The sequence below is a fragment of the Callospermophilus lateralis genome, chromosome 3, assembly GCF_048772815.1.
Source record: "Callospermophilus lateralis isolate mCalLat2 chromosome 3, mCalLat2.hap1, whole genome shotgun sequence".
NCBI classification, from domain to species: Eukaryota; Metazoa; Chordata; class Mammalia; order Rodentia; family Sciuridae; genus Callospermophilus; species Callospermophilus lateralis.
In genome coordinates, this window is record NC_135307.1 from 11,356,550 (window position 1) to 11,370,747 (window position 14,198).

The window sequence follows — 14,198 nt, forward strand, 5'->3', positions numbered from 1 at the left end:
TTCCTGAAACACAGTAGGATCTAGATAAGTATTTGCTTAAAGAATGAAGATCAGGATTCAAACCTACTATAAGTGAATCTCAAAATATCTAAAAGGAAACATGCTGCAAAAGCCAGGGCACGGAGGAGAGTCCCTTCCTGATACGGAGGTGCCCCCCTTACTAGAAAACACCACAACACACATGCAGGGCACGTCTGCCTCTCCAGGCCTGCAGTATCAGGGTCAGCTCTGTTTGAGGCGCCACTGGGGTCTGGGCACCAGAGTGGGTTTTTGTCTTTGTAGGAACGTCTTACTTTATTTCTGTGCTGTGACACCAGCCAGAAAAAAAGTAGCAGTTTTTAGATGGAATTACAAGGACGACAGTTTCCCTGAGCCTAACGTGGGCCTGGTATGTAATAGGCATAACTCCTAGCTGCAAATGTACCCAGTGCGGAGCAAGGAAGGGTTTTCGGGACAGCAGTGGGCAGGAATGCCGAAGCTGCCGAGTGTCAAATTGCCCGGAAATAAACTCTTGAGACAAATACATTTTCCCCAGACCCCCAGGAGGTCACTCAGGGGGCTTGAATTAAGGAAACTGAGTTGACTCTCTAAGCTGAGGTCCACAGCACCAAACCAACACCTGGCACCAAAACAGGACCCCGTGCTCCGAGCTCATGAGCCCACCAGCACCATTGACTCTGCAGAGTAGGCAGGATAGGAATGATGATCCCTTTACAGAGGAGGAACACTGATCAGAGATAAAAAAAAAAAAAGTCTGTGGCTGGCATTGCCAGCTACTCTGCTAGGAGCCTAGATGAAAGCCCAGGCCTCCCTTGCCACAGCCCTCAGTGGGCCACCTGTGTTTCAAGGACAGAGGCCCATCCCCCGCCAGCCTCAAAGTTTTGGTGGGAAAATTTGCCTGCTTGTATATGAGGGGAAAGGGGCACACCCAGGACCAGGCCGCAAGAGCAGCGCTCTGAGTGGGAAGGAGGGCTGGAGGGTCCAGATCCTGGGTGAGGCCCGCGGCTATCTAACTTGCAGAGGATTCAGGCGGGCCCCAGGACCTCAGGGTGCTTGGACCCAGAAAGCCAGGATTGCCAAGTGGCCTGCTTTCCAGTAAGCATCCTGGCAGTGTCGCTCTGTAGTCCGTGTGTCTCTGTGTCCGTCTCACTGTGCATAAGCACCCACCCACAAAGTGGGCATGTTGGATAAAAGTTGTCATTTCTGTCCCTCGGTCTGAAGTCGCCACTTGCCTGAGTGCACGGGGGGACAACTGGGGCTGGGGGTAACCATGTCACAAGCCTCGGGGAGTTCTGGGTGGTGTCAATTTAAAACATGTCTTTGTTTTTCAGGACTAGTCACAGTGACTCCAGTATTTACATTCGACGTCATACTAATAGGTCTTTGGAATCGGTTAGTATGTGAATTTCTTCTTCCCCTTGGTCCCTGCTAATTAATCAATTCCTTTCCACCCTTCCTCCTCCCAGGCCTAGAGCTTTGAAATCACTGATGAGCAACAACTATACTTTTGGATAGAAGACAAACACATTGAAACCTTGTCATTAAGCACAGTCCAATTGGATGTCCAGTTTGGGCGATAAGGGATGTAAATAAAGTGATGATTTTAAAGCCCAAAGGCCTCTTTGTTATAAAAAAAAAAAAAAAAAAGGAAAGAAAGAAAGAAAGAAAAAAACCCACACGTCCGAGACGCCTCCCTAGACCCAGCACACACACCTAGAAAGATCCCATTCGATGACAGGGACATAACATAGGTAGAGGTCCCTCTTGACATTTGCAGATACCCAGCCTCAAATTTCGGGGACCCGCAGCAGCCCAACTCCACAGCACACCTGGAAGGGGTTATGGGTGGCGGGAGGGCCTCTCCCGATCACCCTGGAGGGCGTGGGGAAGTGGTGGGAGAATGTTGACTGTTTAGCAGTTTGATTTTGGAATTAGCTGTTTGCAGTATCGAGAAAAGCCTGGCACCCTTGACTTTGTTTGAAATCATCTTATTTTCTGTTTCAGAGATTTCATCTTTACTAATTGGGTTGCGGGGTTTTGTTTATAAATTTCACTGTAGGATCATTTTAGCTATGTTCAATTGAGGAATGCAGCAGATCTGGATGACAGAAGAAACCGAATGTTAACCAGGTTGGTGGCTTCGTTCTGCTGCAAGTTTGGTGGGGTTAAAAAAAAAAATGTTTTTAATGAAGCATAGCCTACCTGATGGGGTGGAGATTTTATTTTCCTACTGTGCTTTGTGGATCACAGTAATAATAACTTGAAAGAATGTAGGAAATACCCGTTCCAGAGGCTCAGAATATAAATTCAGTATGCGTGGGAGGGTGAAGCGGATATTAATGAACAGTGGCAGAGTGTGGTTTAGAAAACCAGTCAGGGCAAAAAGGAGTCTGAGTTACGAGCCGACAGCTGCATTTAAATCAAGCAGTGGCAGAAAGGAGGTACCACGGCAGGGCCAGGCAGGAGGAGAGGGGCGGGGGCGTGGCCCCTGACAGCCTGTGTTCATTCTCTCACCCCTGCAGGTACAATACTCAGAAGCTCACTGAGCTGATTTTACAGTTTTATGGCATCAGAGCAGACATGAAGAGGGAATGCAAACATGCCGGGATGTCCATGAAAGTATTTCTTACTGTTGGAGAACTAGCTAGCCCAATCGAATGTCGCTGAGCTGGCTGAGAAACAGCCCATGTAGAGCACAGAGAGCAGAAACATCTCAGTCTGCGATGGCCCCAACCAAGTCGCAGTCATATGGGGGCTTTAATTTCTCTCTCCCTCCCTCCCTCTCTCTCCCTATCCCCCCAATGGCTTTGACTTGACCTGGAAGGTTAGATAACTGGAATTGGAAGCTTCTGCTGAGTATTGCTCAATCCCCAGGAGCATGGGCCTTAGGACTCCTCCCCTCTGGCTCCTAAAAAGGAAGCAAGGCAAGCTTCTCTTGCTGGCCTGAGATGGAAATGCAAAGTCAAGTTTTTGACTAGGCTGAACAGGCTCATAGGACAACACTTGAGATAGAGCAGCCGAAAGTAAAACCCGAGGGGGGACAGATACAGGTGTCGTTCACATGTCCACATCAAGCATTTATCATCCTTGAAATTCACTTTTTTCTATAATTTAAAAAAGAGAAATGCTGTCAGCTGATCATTATCAGCATGTGAATCACTCAGTTTGTTTATTTATTTATTTATTTATTTTTCGCCATTTGGAGGATGGAACCTCGGGCCTCACACACTCTAGGCAAAGACTCTGCCACGAGGCTGCATCCCAGCCTTTACTTTTTAATTTTGAGCCAGTGTTGCTAAGTTGCACAGGCTGGCCTTGAACTTGGGGTCCTCCTGGTTTAGCCTCCCAGGTCCCTGGGGTTACAGGTGTGCATCCCGTGCTATGTGAATCCCATGAATCACTCCGCTCAGTTGACACCCTCCCCCCACACGTCAGGGATGCTGTCTTTTGTCTCCTCATTTCAGGCTCAGGAAAGGCCTTATACGCTGCCACTCAGGCACCCACATCAGCCCCTCCCCCAGGTCAGCTGGACCCTCTCTTCTGCTCTGCCCTAAGCTGGCTCCCACCATCCTGCCAGCCCCCGTGACTTGGCAGGCAAAAGCGAAGTGTCATTTTAAGCCCTGTGTCCTGTAGAATAAAAGAGACACACCTGGCCAAAATCATATCTAATAGTTCTCCTAATGGTGATATTCTAAAGCCAGAAGTAAAACTCAGGGGTGTCTTTACGTGTTTCTGATGGTCATTCTGAAATCATCTGTCTCTGGGACACTCCGCACCCCTTTTGATGGCTGAGGAGTCCCCTCCATGACTAGAAAGTAACTGGAATCTGTCAGTACCTCACTCCTTAAGGGAGCATCCTGAGGACACTGTGATGTGAAGGCAGTGGCCCTGGAGAGCTGGGGCAAGTCACCACCCTCACAAGTCTCAGTATGCCCATCTGTGGGACAGTGCTGACCATTCCTCCCGCTTGGTGCCCAGGAGATGAGCGGGGCAGGTGGAAGCCAGAAGGGCCACTGGGATGGCCTCTCTCATCCTTGGGTCCATGTCCATGACTTGTGGCCTCCCAGAGTCATCACACCACGTCCTGGGCTCTGGGGCAGTGGGGATGGAGTAGGGGTGTGGGCCACCCTCCTGGGGCCCTGCTACTAACTGCTGTCCCCTGTCTTTCCCTCTGTAGGAAGGCCAAAAATTCTGGAGAAGCCATGTCCCTGGGCAGCCAGAGCCCACAGAGTGACTCCCTGACACAGTTTGTGCAGCAGCCGGATGTGATGTATTTTATTCTCTTTCTCTGGCTCCTGGTCTACTGCCTCCTGCTCTTCCCGCAGCTGGATGTCAACAGGCTCTGATGTGTGTGTCTGGAGAATAAAAAAGACAGGCCCCTGACCAGGGTGGGGTCTTTTTACTTTATTTTGTTTTGTGTTGGGGGTGGGGCCGCTTCTGTAGGTGGTGGAAGACCTGGGGGAGCCCAGGCCCCGCCCCGCTGTCCTGCTTTGCTCCTGTCCTTTCCCCTCCGTGGGGCCTGAGAGCACCTTTCCCCTTTGGCCGTGTGCTCAGAACTCAGGTGGCAGCTGCCTCCCTGGGGAGTCTTGTCCTTGTGCCTTGCTTGATCAGATGGTAAGCATCGTCACCAATATTCAGCCAACACCTGGATCTCGGCTCGCATGCATGCAGGTTTCTCAGGTCCTGGATGAACTCTAGTTACTTACCTCTGGATGAGGGTCTGCCTGATGAGGAGGAGCACTGGTCCCCTGGGGACCTTACCTGGAAGAACTTTCCTCCAAGTGCAGGTGTCTGGGTGAAGATGCGGGTCTGTGCACCTGCTGCAGTCTGGTGACTGGTTGCATTCTTGGGGGGAACCAAGCAGCACCAAGCTGCAGCTGGCTCCCAGAAAGGGCACAGGGAACGGAAGAATCAAGGAAGAAGACCAAGGCTCTGTTGAGAGCCACAGCACTTGCATTTCTCACCCTGGTTTTCTTGAAGGGTTGGAGGAGTGAGATGCATTTTTTTTTTCCTGGTACTGGGGATTGAATCTGAGGGCACTCTGCTGCTGAGCCACACCCCCAGCCCTTCTTATTTTTTTGAGACAGGGTCTTGTGAAGTTGCTGAGGCTGGCCTCCAACTTATGTTCCTCCTGCCTCAGCCTCCTGAGTTGCTGGGGTTTCAGTTGAATGTCACCATACCCAGTTGAGATGTATTTTTAACTTGCTTTTGCATTGTTTGATTGGAGTTAGAACTGTGACTTTTCAAATGAAAATCATATTTTCTGTCAAGTGAAACCTAAGAGGGGCCAATCTAGACAACGTGTTCAAAACAGAGCTCTAGCTGGCTCCCAGTAGGTGGAGACCCTACTCCCACTTTGATGATCTTCTGTGAGACCTCGGGGCCCAGCAGGGCATTGTGAAAGGTCCTGAGGAGCTTGGAGGTGGCCAGGCTAAGAACAAGTGCCCACTGTGCTGCTTAACAATGCTTTGGGGCATGCTGGCCTCAGAATACCTGTTGTGGCCTTGGCACCTCTTGCCAGTCATGAAAATGGGTTTCTTGAAAAGTCTTTCTGGAAAGCTCCAGAGCCATGATGGAGTAGAGCAAAGCAGGTGTGTTGTAAGAAAGACAAAGGCACTTCTCCCACCCTCCCATCATATCAGCCTGGGTCCTGCTAAGACTCAGATCAGTGAAGGCTGTTTAAGTTTCCTCTTGCCTCTACCCTCCCCCTCAAGAGCACGCAAAGTTATGAACTCTTCCTTCCAAAGTTATGAACTCTCCTCAGCAAAGGCTCAGGGAGCAGTTTGTCCAGCTGAACCCAGAGAGGCACAGATGTTGGCCAAGTTCACACAGCCCACCAGGAATAGACTTGTCATGAGCACCCTGATGCCCAGTCCAGAGCTGTCCCTTTTTGCAGGAAACTTCTGCTGTGCACATGAATGTCCTGATAAAATTACTAGGGAAAAAATGTTCTCATTCAAGCAAAACCAAATATTTGGGCACCTATCAAACTTTGTTTTGTTATCCTTTAAAAAAATTTTTCAATTTGTTTTTGCTGTCTTTTCCATGAGGAAGCTTTGTTTACCTTCAAGCTCAACCCCTATACCTTCTGGAACATTCTTCACACCTGTCAAGGCGTGTCATTTGACATACCAGCCTTGCTTTTACTCGGGGAATCCCATTCCTTCCTAGCAATCCAAGGACTCTCTTCTTTCAAGCAGCAGATCTCAGATACAGAGTTCCAGCAAAACTGAAAGAATTCACACAGCATGGTGGAGCCCCTAAGGCCGAAACCCGGCCTCTGTGCCATTCTGCCTCCCTTCCCCCAAAGAATCTCAGCCTTCCAGGCAAAAGCTCTCGGAGCTTGGAGTGTCTCCATCTTGAAGGCCAGGAGCCCGTAGAAAATGAGCTAATTAATGAGCTTCCTGGCAACGTCAGAAGTTCAGAGGTACGCATAATAAAGATTCTGTGTGTGATATTTTATAACCCTGGGCACCTGGACATCTCTGCCCAAATTAAATGCCAAAGAAGAGCTGACCCAAATGTGAATCATTTTGTTTCACAGCTCTAGGCCTTGTTCAGAAGCTCTCTGCCGGCTCCCTCCCTCACCTCCACTTTGAATGTTCTTTAAAACATCTAGTGGCAAGATGCCCAAAACTCATTTGGCTCAGGTTGGCAGTAAACTGATTTTTTAAAGGATAAAAAATTCACTTGAGTATAGGCTTATATGGAAGAAGGTGGTTATAACAGGCTGCTGGACAAGCCACCCCATTCCTTGGAGTTTTTTTTAATTAAAAAAAAAAAAAAAGGACTATCAGGTTTTTAATGAGAACTAGCAGTTTCCTACGTTCTAGGCAACTTGCTCCTAGAAGTAACCATTTTGAACACTCTGAGCTGTTCTTCTAATATTTACCTTTGCACGTCTACATAACATGCTTATACTTTATTCTTTTAATTTATTTAGAAACATCTATTGACCTGCTAATACTGCAGATGGAGGGGACACTCGTGCCGGGACCCTATAGTTAGATCATGTTCTTTGGTGCATCCAGCATTGACACTGCCATGGGCTTGTCAGGGATGTTCACTCCTGAGCCACGTGTTCACTTCAGGCACATGGCCTTCCTAGTCACACTTCCCCCTTGATTCATATCCTCTCTCTGCCCTGCCCCACCCTCCCTCCCTGTCTCTCTTTGGAGTGACATTCTTTAGTAACCCGAGAAAGGGAACATGGAAAGTATATTGTTGCAAATATTTTGAGATTTTTTTTTTTGCATGACTTAAAATGCAAAATGCATTTGTGCAAATGTGGCTGAGCAGAGAACTGCAGTTACAAAATACACCCTGCCCCGCCACCTGTGGTTGTTGACCTCTGTGATGCCATTTGGACTCCCATGTGACTTGGTTTTCTCCTCTCCCTGGAAACACTGAAGAATGCTTTGTTCTCGGTGTCCTGAACTGTCATGATGGTGTCACATCTTTGCTATTATACTTTGTGCTGAGCCCTAAGAGAAAGGTCTTAAGTTTTCTCGAAATTATTTACATTCTTTTGTTCTGATCTGTCATTCCAATATAGGACCTCTCCAACTAATCTTCTAATGTTTTTATCTTTTTTAATTTCTCATCTCTATTTTTTGATTTGCTTTCAGGAAAATATATTCAATTTTATGTTGATTTCCAAAACTGTTCATTGTTCCGGATTTTGTTTTGTAGTGTTTTGTTCTTGATTCAGGAATGCAGATCCTATTGCCCTGTGGATGTTATGATAATGGGTTCTTTTTGTTGGTGTTGTTTTGTTTTGTACTGGGGATTGAATCCAGGGGCACTTTACCACTGAGTTACATCCCCAAACTTTTTTTTTTTTTTTTTTTTGAGACAGGGTCTCCTAAGTTTCTGAGGCTGGCCTTGAACTTGTGATCCTCCTGCCTCAGCTTCCTGAGTTGCTGAGATGACAGGTGTGTGCCACCACACCCAGCCAATAATAGTGTTTGGGAGGAAGTTCTTTTCTGCTCCCTGTATTGCTTTGGCTTCCTCTAAGTTTCCTCCCTCTTGTTTTGGTCTCTGTCTTTATCTTTCATGTTCCAAGTTTTTCTCTAGTATCTGGTGATTCTGTGGATCTATCTGTTCATGTTTAAAAGCCGATGCTCAGGAAGCTGTTTGGAAGCTGTGTGTCAACTAGTGGGTTTTCTCTAGTCCACGAGGACTGGACTTGTCTTTGGAGAATCCTGTATCAGTATTTGCACATCCTTTCTCTGCGGCCCAGTCCATTTCTTTAGAGAGCTTTTCACTCTTCCTCTGCCTGGGAAGAGGGACTCACACGGGGCTGCTATTAGTCTATGAAATGCCCTTGTGCAGTTTTAAAAACAGGTGTCCCTCTGGGCAGAAGCCACCACGACACTTAGCCTGACTGGCAGAGCATACCCTTCATCCCTTTCTCTGGGAGGGTGCAGCCGTGAGGTAGGGCAAAGCTTGAGGGAGAGCACAAGCTGGACTTCAACTCCCACTTGCCCCATGGCCTGGGTGTCTGCTCTGTGCCACAACTGTAATGCCATCTGAGCCCAAGACCCGTTGCAGTGCTGGAGTTCTGGCCCAGCAGGCCTACACCAGTCAGTGGCTAGTCCACTAAGTTGCTCCCGCCTTTGCTGTGTGTGGTGTCCCTGGGTTGGAGCTTCTCTTATTTCTCCACGGTGTAGGAGCAGAGGGGACGTCTGGCTGCATGGGAGGGACAGGAGGCCTGAGAGTCCAGAAATGTGCCTCTCTCCAGCCCTGTGTCTCGCCCCCACCTGTCCTGAATGCTGCATGAGGTGGCTCAGTGGCCTCCCCCTATAGGCACCTGGTACCCCTCCGCCCTCCTCATTTCCCATCAGCTCTGCCCCTGCTGTGGATGGATTGGCGTCCAGGGCCTGCGGCTGCCTCCTCCCACCCTGGATCTTCATGGCTGTGCAGCTGTCTTTCCTTGGCTCTTATTTCTGTAGTTTCATGACAGAAGAAGTGAGCCCTGTGCTCGTACACTGTCTTGATCTGCAAACCCCTTTGAATTTCTGATGGTTGACTCAGTGGCTCGCTGCTCTGCCAACTGCTCTGTACCTCTCTGCGTCTCCCTGAGGCCATAACAACATCCAGTTGCTGATCTGTGCCATGCCCAGTACAGGAGAGGGTGAGCTGACCCTCCAGCTCTGCTCAAGGCTGCCACTCAAGTGGCTCTTTCTTCCCCTTCCTTCCCCCGTTTCTGTCACACAGCCCCAGTAAACCACCCTAGATCTCCGCATCTCACCAGGCCAGGCTGTGTGGTGGTGTTTCCAGGTTTCCTGGAAGTAGACCACGCTGGTGTTTGCCAACGAACAAACAGGGTCCTCTGCGGGCTGGAGTGTGGAACATGAGCCGGATTTCCTCATAGGAGTGTGTGCCACAGCTGGTGATCACAGAGCTGTTGGGGGCAGCCTGGCCATACCTGATCTTTCTGGTCAGATGAGCTTCCCCCAGAGGTCAGCCCCAATAAGTACACCCTCATGGCTCCATGAGCTGCCACCCAGGACATGGCTTCCCTGCTCCTGGGGTTCAGCATACTTCCCCGACCCCCCTCCTGAGGCAACTCACCTGCCCTTCACAAGGGTGACATAAGAGGGACAGCCATAGGGGTCATGTGAGGGCTCAGCACCTCCTATAAGAAATGAGAAGGCTGTGATGGGAGGATTTCAGGAGCCCAAGTTCAAGACCAGTCTGGGCAACACAGTAAGAACCCATTACAAAAATAAATACAACTAAAGATCAACTCATCACCCTGCTAACTAGTGACTCTGGGATGACCATTTGCATTTCCAATTAAGTTTTCTACAAACTTTTAGCCTCCAACAGAAGTCAGAGTAAATGAGTAGAGACGGTGTCCTTCTGGGTGTCAGAAGCAGTCACGGATTCTTTGGAGAGGAAACTTCTTTCTGTGATTCTATCCTCAGAGTGACGTGAAGTCTTTCACACCAGCTTAGTTTTCCCAGCGCTCCAGCAGGGCCCCAGAGCCTGCTGGAGCATTGAGACCTGACCTGCTCTCCTTCCTGCTGGAGGGACTGCCCTGGGTCTGCACCGAATGGCCCACCTGGACTCTTCCATGGAGCTCCACACCCTGAAGTCCCAGAAAAGGGCTTTGCCGGAGCTTCAAAAGCTTCTTGGCAGTGGTTTTTCCAGGAACAAGGGTGTGTGGGTCTCTGCAGGGCCCAGCATGTTCTCTTCCCCAGCCCTACACGGTCCCTACTGACACCCCATTTAGGGAAGGTAGAGCATCCCCGGCTACAGCTGCAGTTTGCATCTGCCACCAGCCCAACCAGCAGTGTGGGGGCTGCTCTAAGGACAAGGCCCAGGACCTAGGATGGGCGGTAGAAGTTGGGAGTTGGTGCTGGTGGAATCTTGTTTATTTGCTAAAAACTGCCACAGGGTGTTTCCCTTACCCAGTCGGCCACAGTGGGGGAGTAGAAGGGAGACACAGCCTCGCTGGTGCTCTGGGGAGCTTGAGGGGCCTTTGTGCCCCTGCCTCTCACCAGGCTTCCCCCAGCTGGTGGAATTGAGTCCACGGCTGAGGACCCTGGGCTTCGCAGGAGTTGCATGGGGCCCCTCCACTTCCCTGGCATGCGGCCCCAGTGAGCACCAGCCCTCCTGGCCCTGGTTTGTAAGAGCCCCTCAGGGCCTTGGCCTTGCCCTTTTCCCTGGCTCAGAGGCTGAGCTCCTGGTTCTCAGGGAGTTGGCAGAAGTTACCAGCGCCGTTGAGCTGCCTTTCCAGGGTTGGTAGCCTCTGCAGTGCAGAGAAGGCTAACTTGGTTGTGTCCGGAGCCTGTTCTGAGGTTCTTGCTCAAAACACCAGGCAAGTGGTTCTGCCCAGCCCCGGCCATAGCAGCGGTGCACCAGGAAACATTCTCATCAGGGAAAAAGACAACCAGTATTCTGTGCTCGCTGGCCAAGCTGTTTTTAAATACACACAGGCCTCAACACCCGCAGCCTGATCCTGCTGCTAACCTGTTAAAATCCTTGACATGCTGATATCCCATCTAGCTTCAGCTAACCAGGCCGTCCTTAAATGAACCCTTTCTTGTTGGTTTTTTCTAGCCGTCCTTTCTTCCTTCCCTGGGAGGCACATACAATAGGGAAAGTGGGCATATTGGGAAGTCAACCAGATCTAGATCTGTGTCCTAACTGTCACCTAATGCCTGGATGACCTCGGGCAGATTGACCGCTGAGCTGGTTTGCAGTGTAGGCACTCAGCACACATTTCTCAAAGAACAAATACCTTCCTTGCGAGCTATAAAGTTGCAGCCTGCTCGGTACCTGCCAGTTCTCCATTTCCCTCTTCTCCAAGCGCTGGCTACATCTCCTTGCCAACATTCCGTTACCCAAGGCTTCTATCCTCCTCTCTCCAATTCACTGCCCTATTGCTGGCTGCCCTGCTTCTAATCCAGCTGAGGAAGTTGAAGCCATTGTGTATTCATTGATGGGACCCTCCCAACAATCATGGGAGGAAACTAAAGCACAGGCTGGAAGAATAACAAGGTCACATCCTGGAGCTAGTAAGTCGCAGAACCAGGAATGTAGGGCTTATTTTCAGACATTAATGTTCACAATTAACATCATTGCTTAGGAAAGAAAGTGATCCCCCTAATGAAATCCTGATCCTTCGTGACACTGGCCTAGTTGGACCAGTGTTGGATGGACGTGCTCTGTACTGGGAAGGTGGACACGTGTAGAAATCACACTGCTGTTTCCTTCCTTGAAGCCTTCTCCCCAGTCCCCAGGTTTTCACACTGGGACTCTCCAACCCAACTGCTTAAATCTGTCCTTCAGAAATTCGTGGTTTAGCCTACAGTTGCAAATTCGCAACCAAAATTTCTGCCTCTAAACAGCCTTTACCAGTGAAATCTCAGTCTCTAGTATCAAACACAGTTCATCAGTGACTTGAGTTTAATGGTACCTCCTGTCCCTAATGGTTCCTCTCTCCCGCACATGGTTTTCAGAGTTGAAACGAGGCTTTCTCCTTTGAAAATCCAAGTAGAAAAGGCACAGGTGGAGCATAATTTAAAATGGTGGCTGAAGACCATGAGTGACTTAAATGAAGTCATAATTGGTTGGGGTCTCAGATAGGGATCATTATTTTTTTAAGTTTAAAAGTCATGATTTTTGCATTGTTATCAAAAAAAGAAAAAGAAAAGATGTCGTTTGATAGGTTTATGCTGTTTGTCACTGCTTCTTCTAGTTGCATCAAAAGTCAATAGCACATTATCTATAAGATAATGTGAGGAAGGATAGCCACAGGACACCGGTATTCCTAAATGTCATGCAACAGTCGAGATACTTTTGAAAGGAATCTGAGGGAGTCTGCAGTCTAGAGACCTGACATTGCCCAAAGTGAGACATCATTGGCCCGGGCCTCAGCGACCCACATCCTAGTCAGGGCTCATCTGCAGACACCCTGGATAGTTCCCTGACCTCTCTAGGTTAGATATTGGAAGACCTCTTATAAAAAGTTCTTTCTAGGTTTAAAAATCCAAAGGTTGGCAAGATAATTCATTCTGTTTATTTCTGTGTTGTTCTCAACAAGTGGCCTATGTGCTGGAAATGTGCACTTCTGTATATAAGTGAACGCCAAAGCTTGGAGCATTGCTTCCTGTTCATATCTGACAAAGGGTGCCTTAGGGAAGAGTTTGCAATAGCAGAAGGTGGTCTGGTAGAAGGTTTGGGATGAAAGTTTGGAGTAGAACCTGGGGATCTGCTTCCTTGGGTTTCCAGAACTAATTTGGTCTCCTTAAGTTAAAATAGCAGCTGACATGGTTTCCCAGGGGATTTCTTTTAAATTAAAAAATTCAGCTGCAGAAATAAATAGCTGTACCCAACCAGACCTTTCCACTTTTGGCCTCTGTCCTCTTTTTCTAGTAGTGACTCAAAAAGGCTCAATTTCTGCTCAGAGTCAGAGCTGTTTGCATTTGAAATCCCTCAAGCCTGGGCTGGCCTGTGAAGGGAGCAGCTGTCTGTGTCAAGACCCCTGCTCTTTGCCCTTGAGATTCGACCAAGATGCTGCCTCTATCACTTGCTCTGGCACTGACACTGTAGGGAACACGGCCAGCCCTACTGTACACTGTTAGACCAGGTTAAACCTGGAGATGGGTTTCTTCAGAGCTATTATCCTGGAGGTTAACAGGTATTTTGTTTGGGGGGATCTGTGATATATTTAGCAGATTTCATGTTTCTTTAATGTCATGGCAGGACTTCATTGACTGTGTCTGAAAATTTTTACTGAGAGCTTCAGGATAAATATGGAGGAAAAAAAGTGAAATGTTATTTTGTAGTACAAGGATTATTTTGTCTATTTAGAATATATATATGGCTGTAGCTTTGTAAAAAAAGGGATCTTTGATTAAAAAATTGTATGAATGTGCACTCTTATTTATTGATTATTGTAAATTAAGATATAAATGGCTATTTGCATAATTTATCCCTGTGGGAAATTAACTGGAGTATTTGTTATTTGACAGTTTTCTATCAAGGAATATAGGCTTGGTGCTACGATGAATGATCTTGTGAAATTTCATGTATTCTTATGAAAATTTTTGGATATAAATTTCTTGAAATGACTGTCTCATTGATAACATTTATTTCCGTGTGTGTGTGTGTGTGTGTGTGTGTGTTTACAACCAGAAATGACAGTGCCTTTCCTTTGAAATAGTACTTTAGGGGCTGGGGTTGTGGCTCAGTGGTAGAACACTTGCCTCACACATGCAAAGTACTGGGTTCGATCCTCAGTGCCACATAAAAATGAATAAATAAAGATATTGTATCCATCTACAACTAAAAAATACTCTAAAAACAAGCAAGCAAGCAAGAAAGAAATAATACTTTACCCAGGCAAGGTGAACCAGTGGCCTTGGAGTCGTAGGGAATGTTCTTGAATTGTACTAACTGGCTTTGAGCCTTTGCATGTGAAGCTCCAAGAAGAAACAATAGTGGCATATCGTCCGTCAGTGTCTATGGGGATTTGTTGCAGGAATCCCTTCACTTAGCAAAATCCTTGGACACTCAAGCTCCTCTTTAACTGGCCTGGTATTTGCATACAAACTATGCCCGTCCCCACCCTCTTATACTTAAATCATCTCCAGATTACTTATAGCAGCTAATCCAATGTAAAGGCTTAGTGAGGAATTGCTATACTGTATTCTTTAGATTATGTTGAGGAAAGTTTGTGTTCA

At 48.0% G+C, this 14,198-nt stretch overlaps 1 protein-coding gene across 6 annotated transcripts in view; it reads left to right on the forward strand.

Moving 5' to 3' along the window:
• The window catches only part of Clmn (calmin), a 97,805-nt gene extending 84,218 nt beyond the window's left edge, over positions 1-13,587 (forward strand). For 2 of the 6 annotated variants that reach the window (XM_076849696.2, XM_076849697.2), the window contains exons 11-14: positions 1,332-1,392; positions 2,060-2,130; positions 2,523-2,619; positions 4,182-13,587. In XM_076849696.2, coding sequence (XP_076705811.2) covers positions 1,332-1,392; positions 2,060-2,130; positions 2,523-2,619; positions 4,182-4,346 — 394 coding nt within the window. In that variant the 3' untranslated portion in view covers positions 4,347-13,587. Of the gene's footprint in view, positions 1-1,331; positions 1,393-1,466; positions 1,568-2,004; positions 2,131-2,522; positions 2,620-4,177 lie in introns of those variants that run through there. The other 4 variants (XM_076849698.2, XM_076849699.2, XM_076849700.2 and 1 more) reach the window with 4 other exon arrangements.
• Positions 13,588-14,198: the final 611 nt, after the last annotated feature.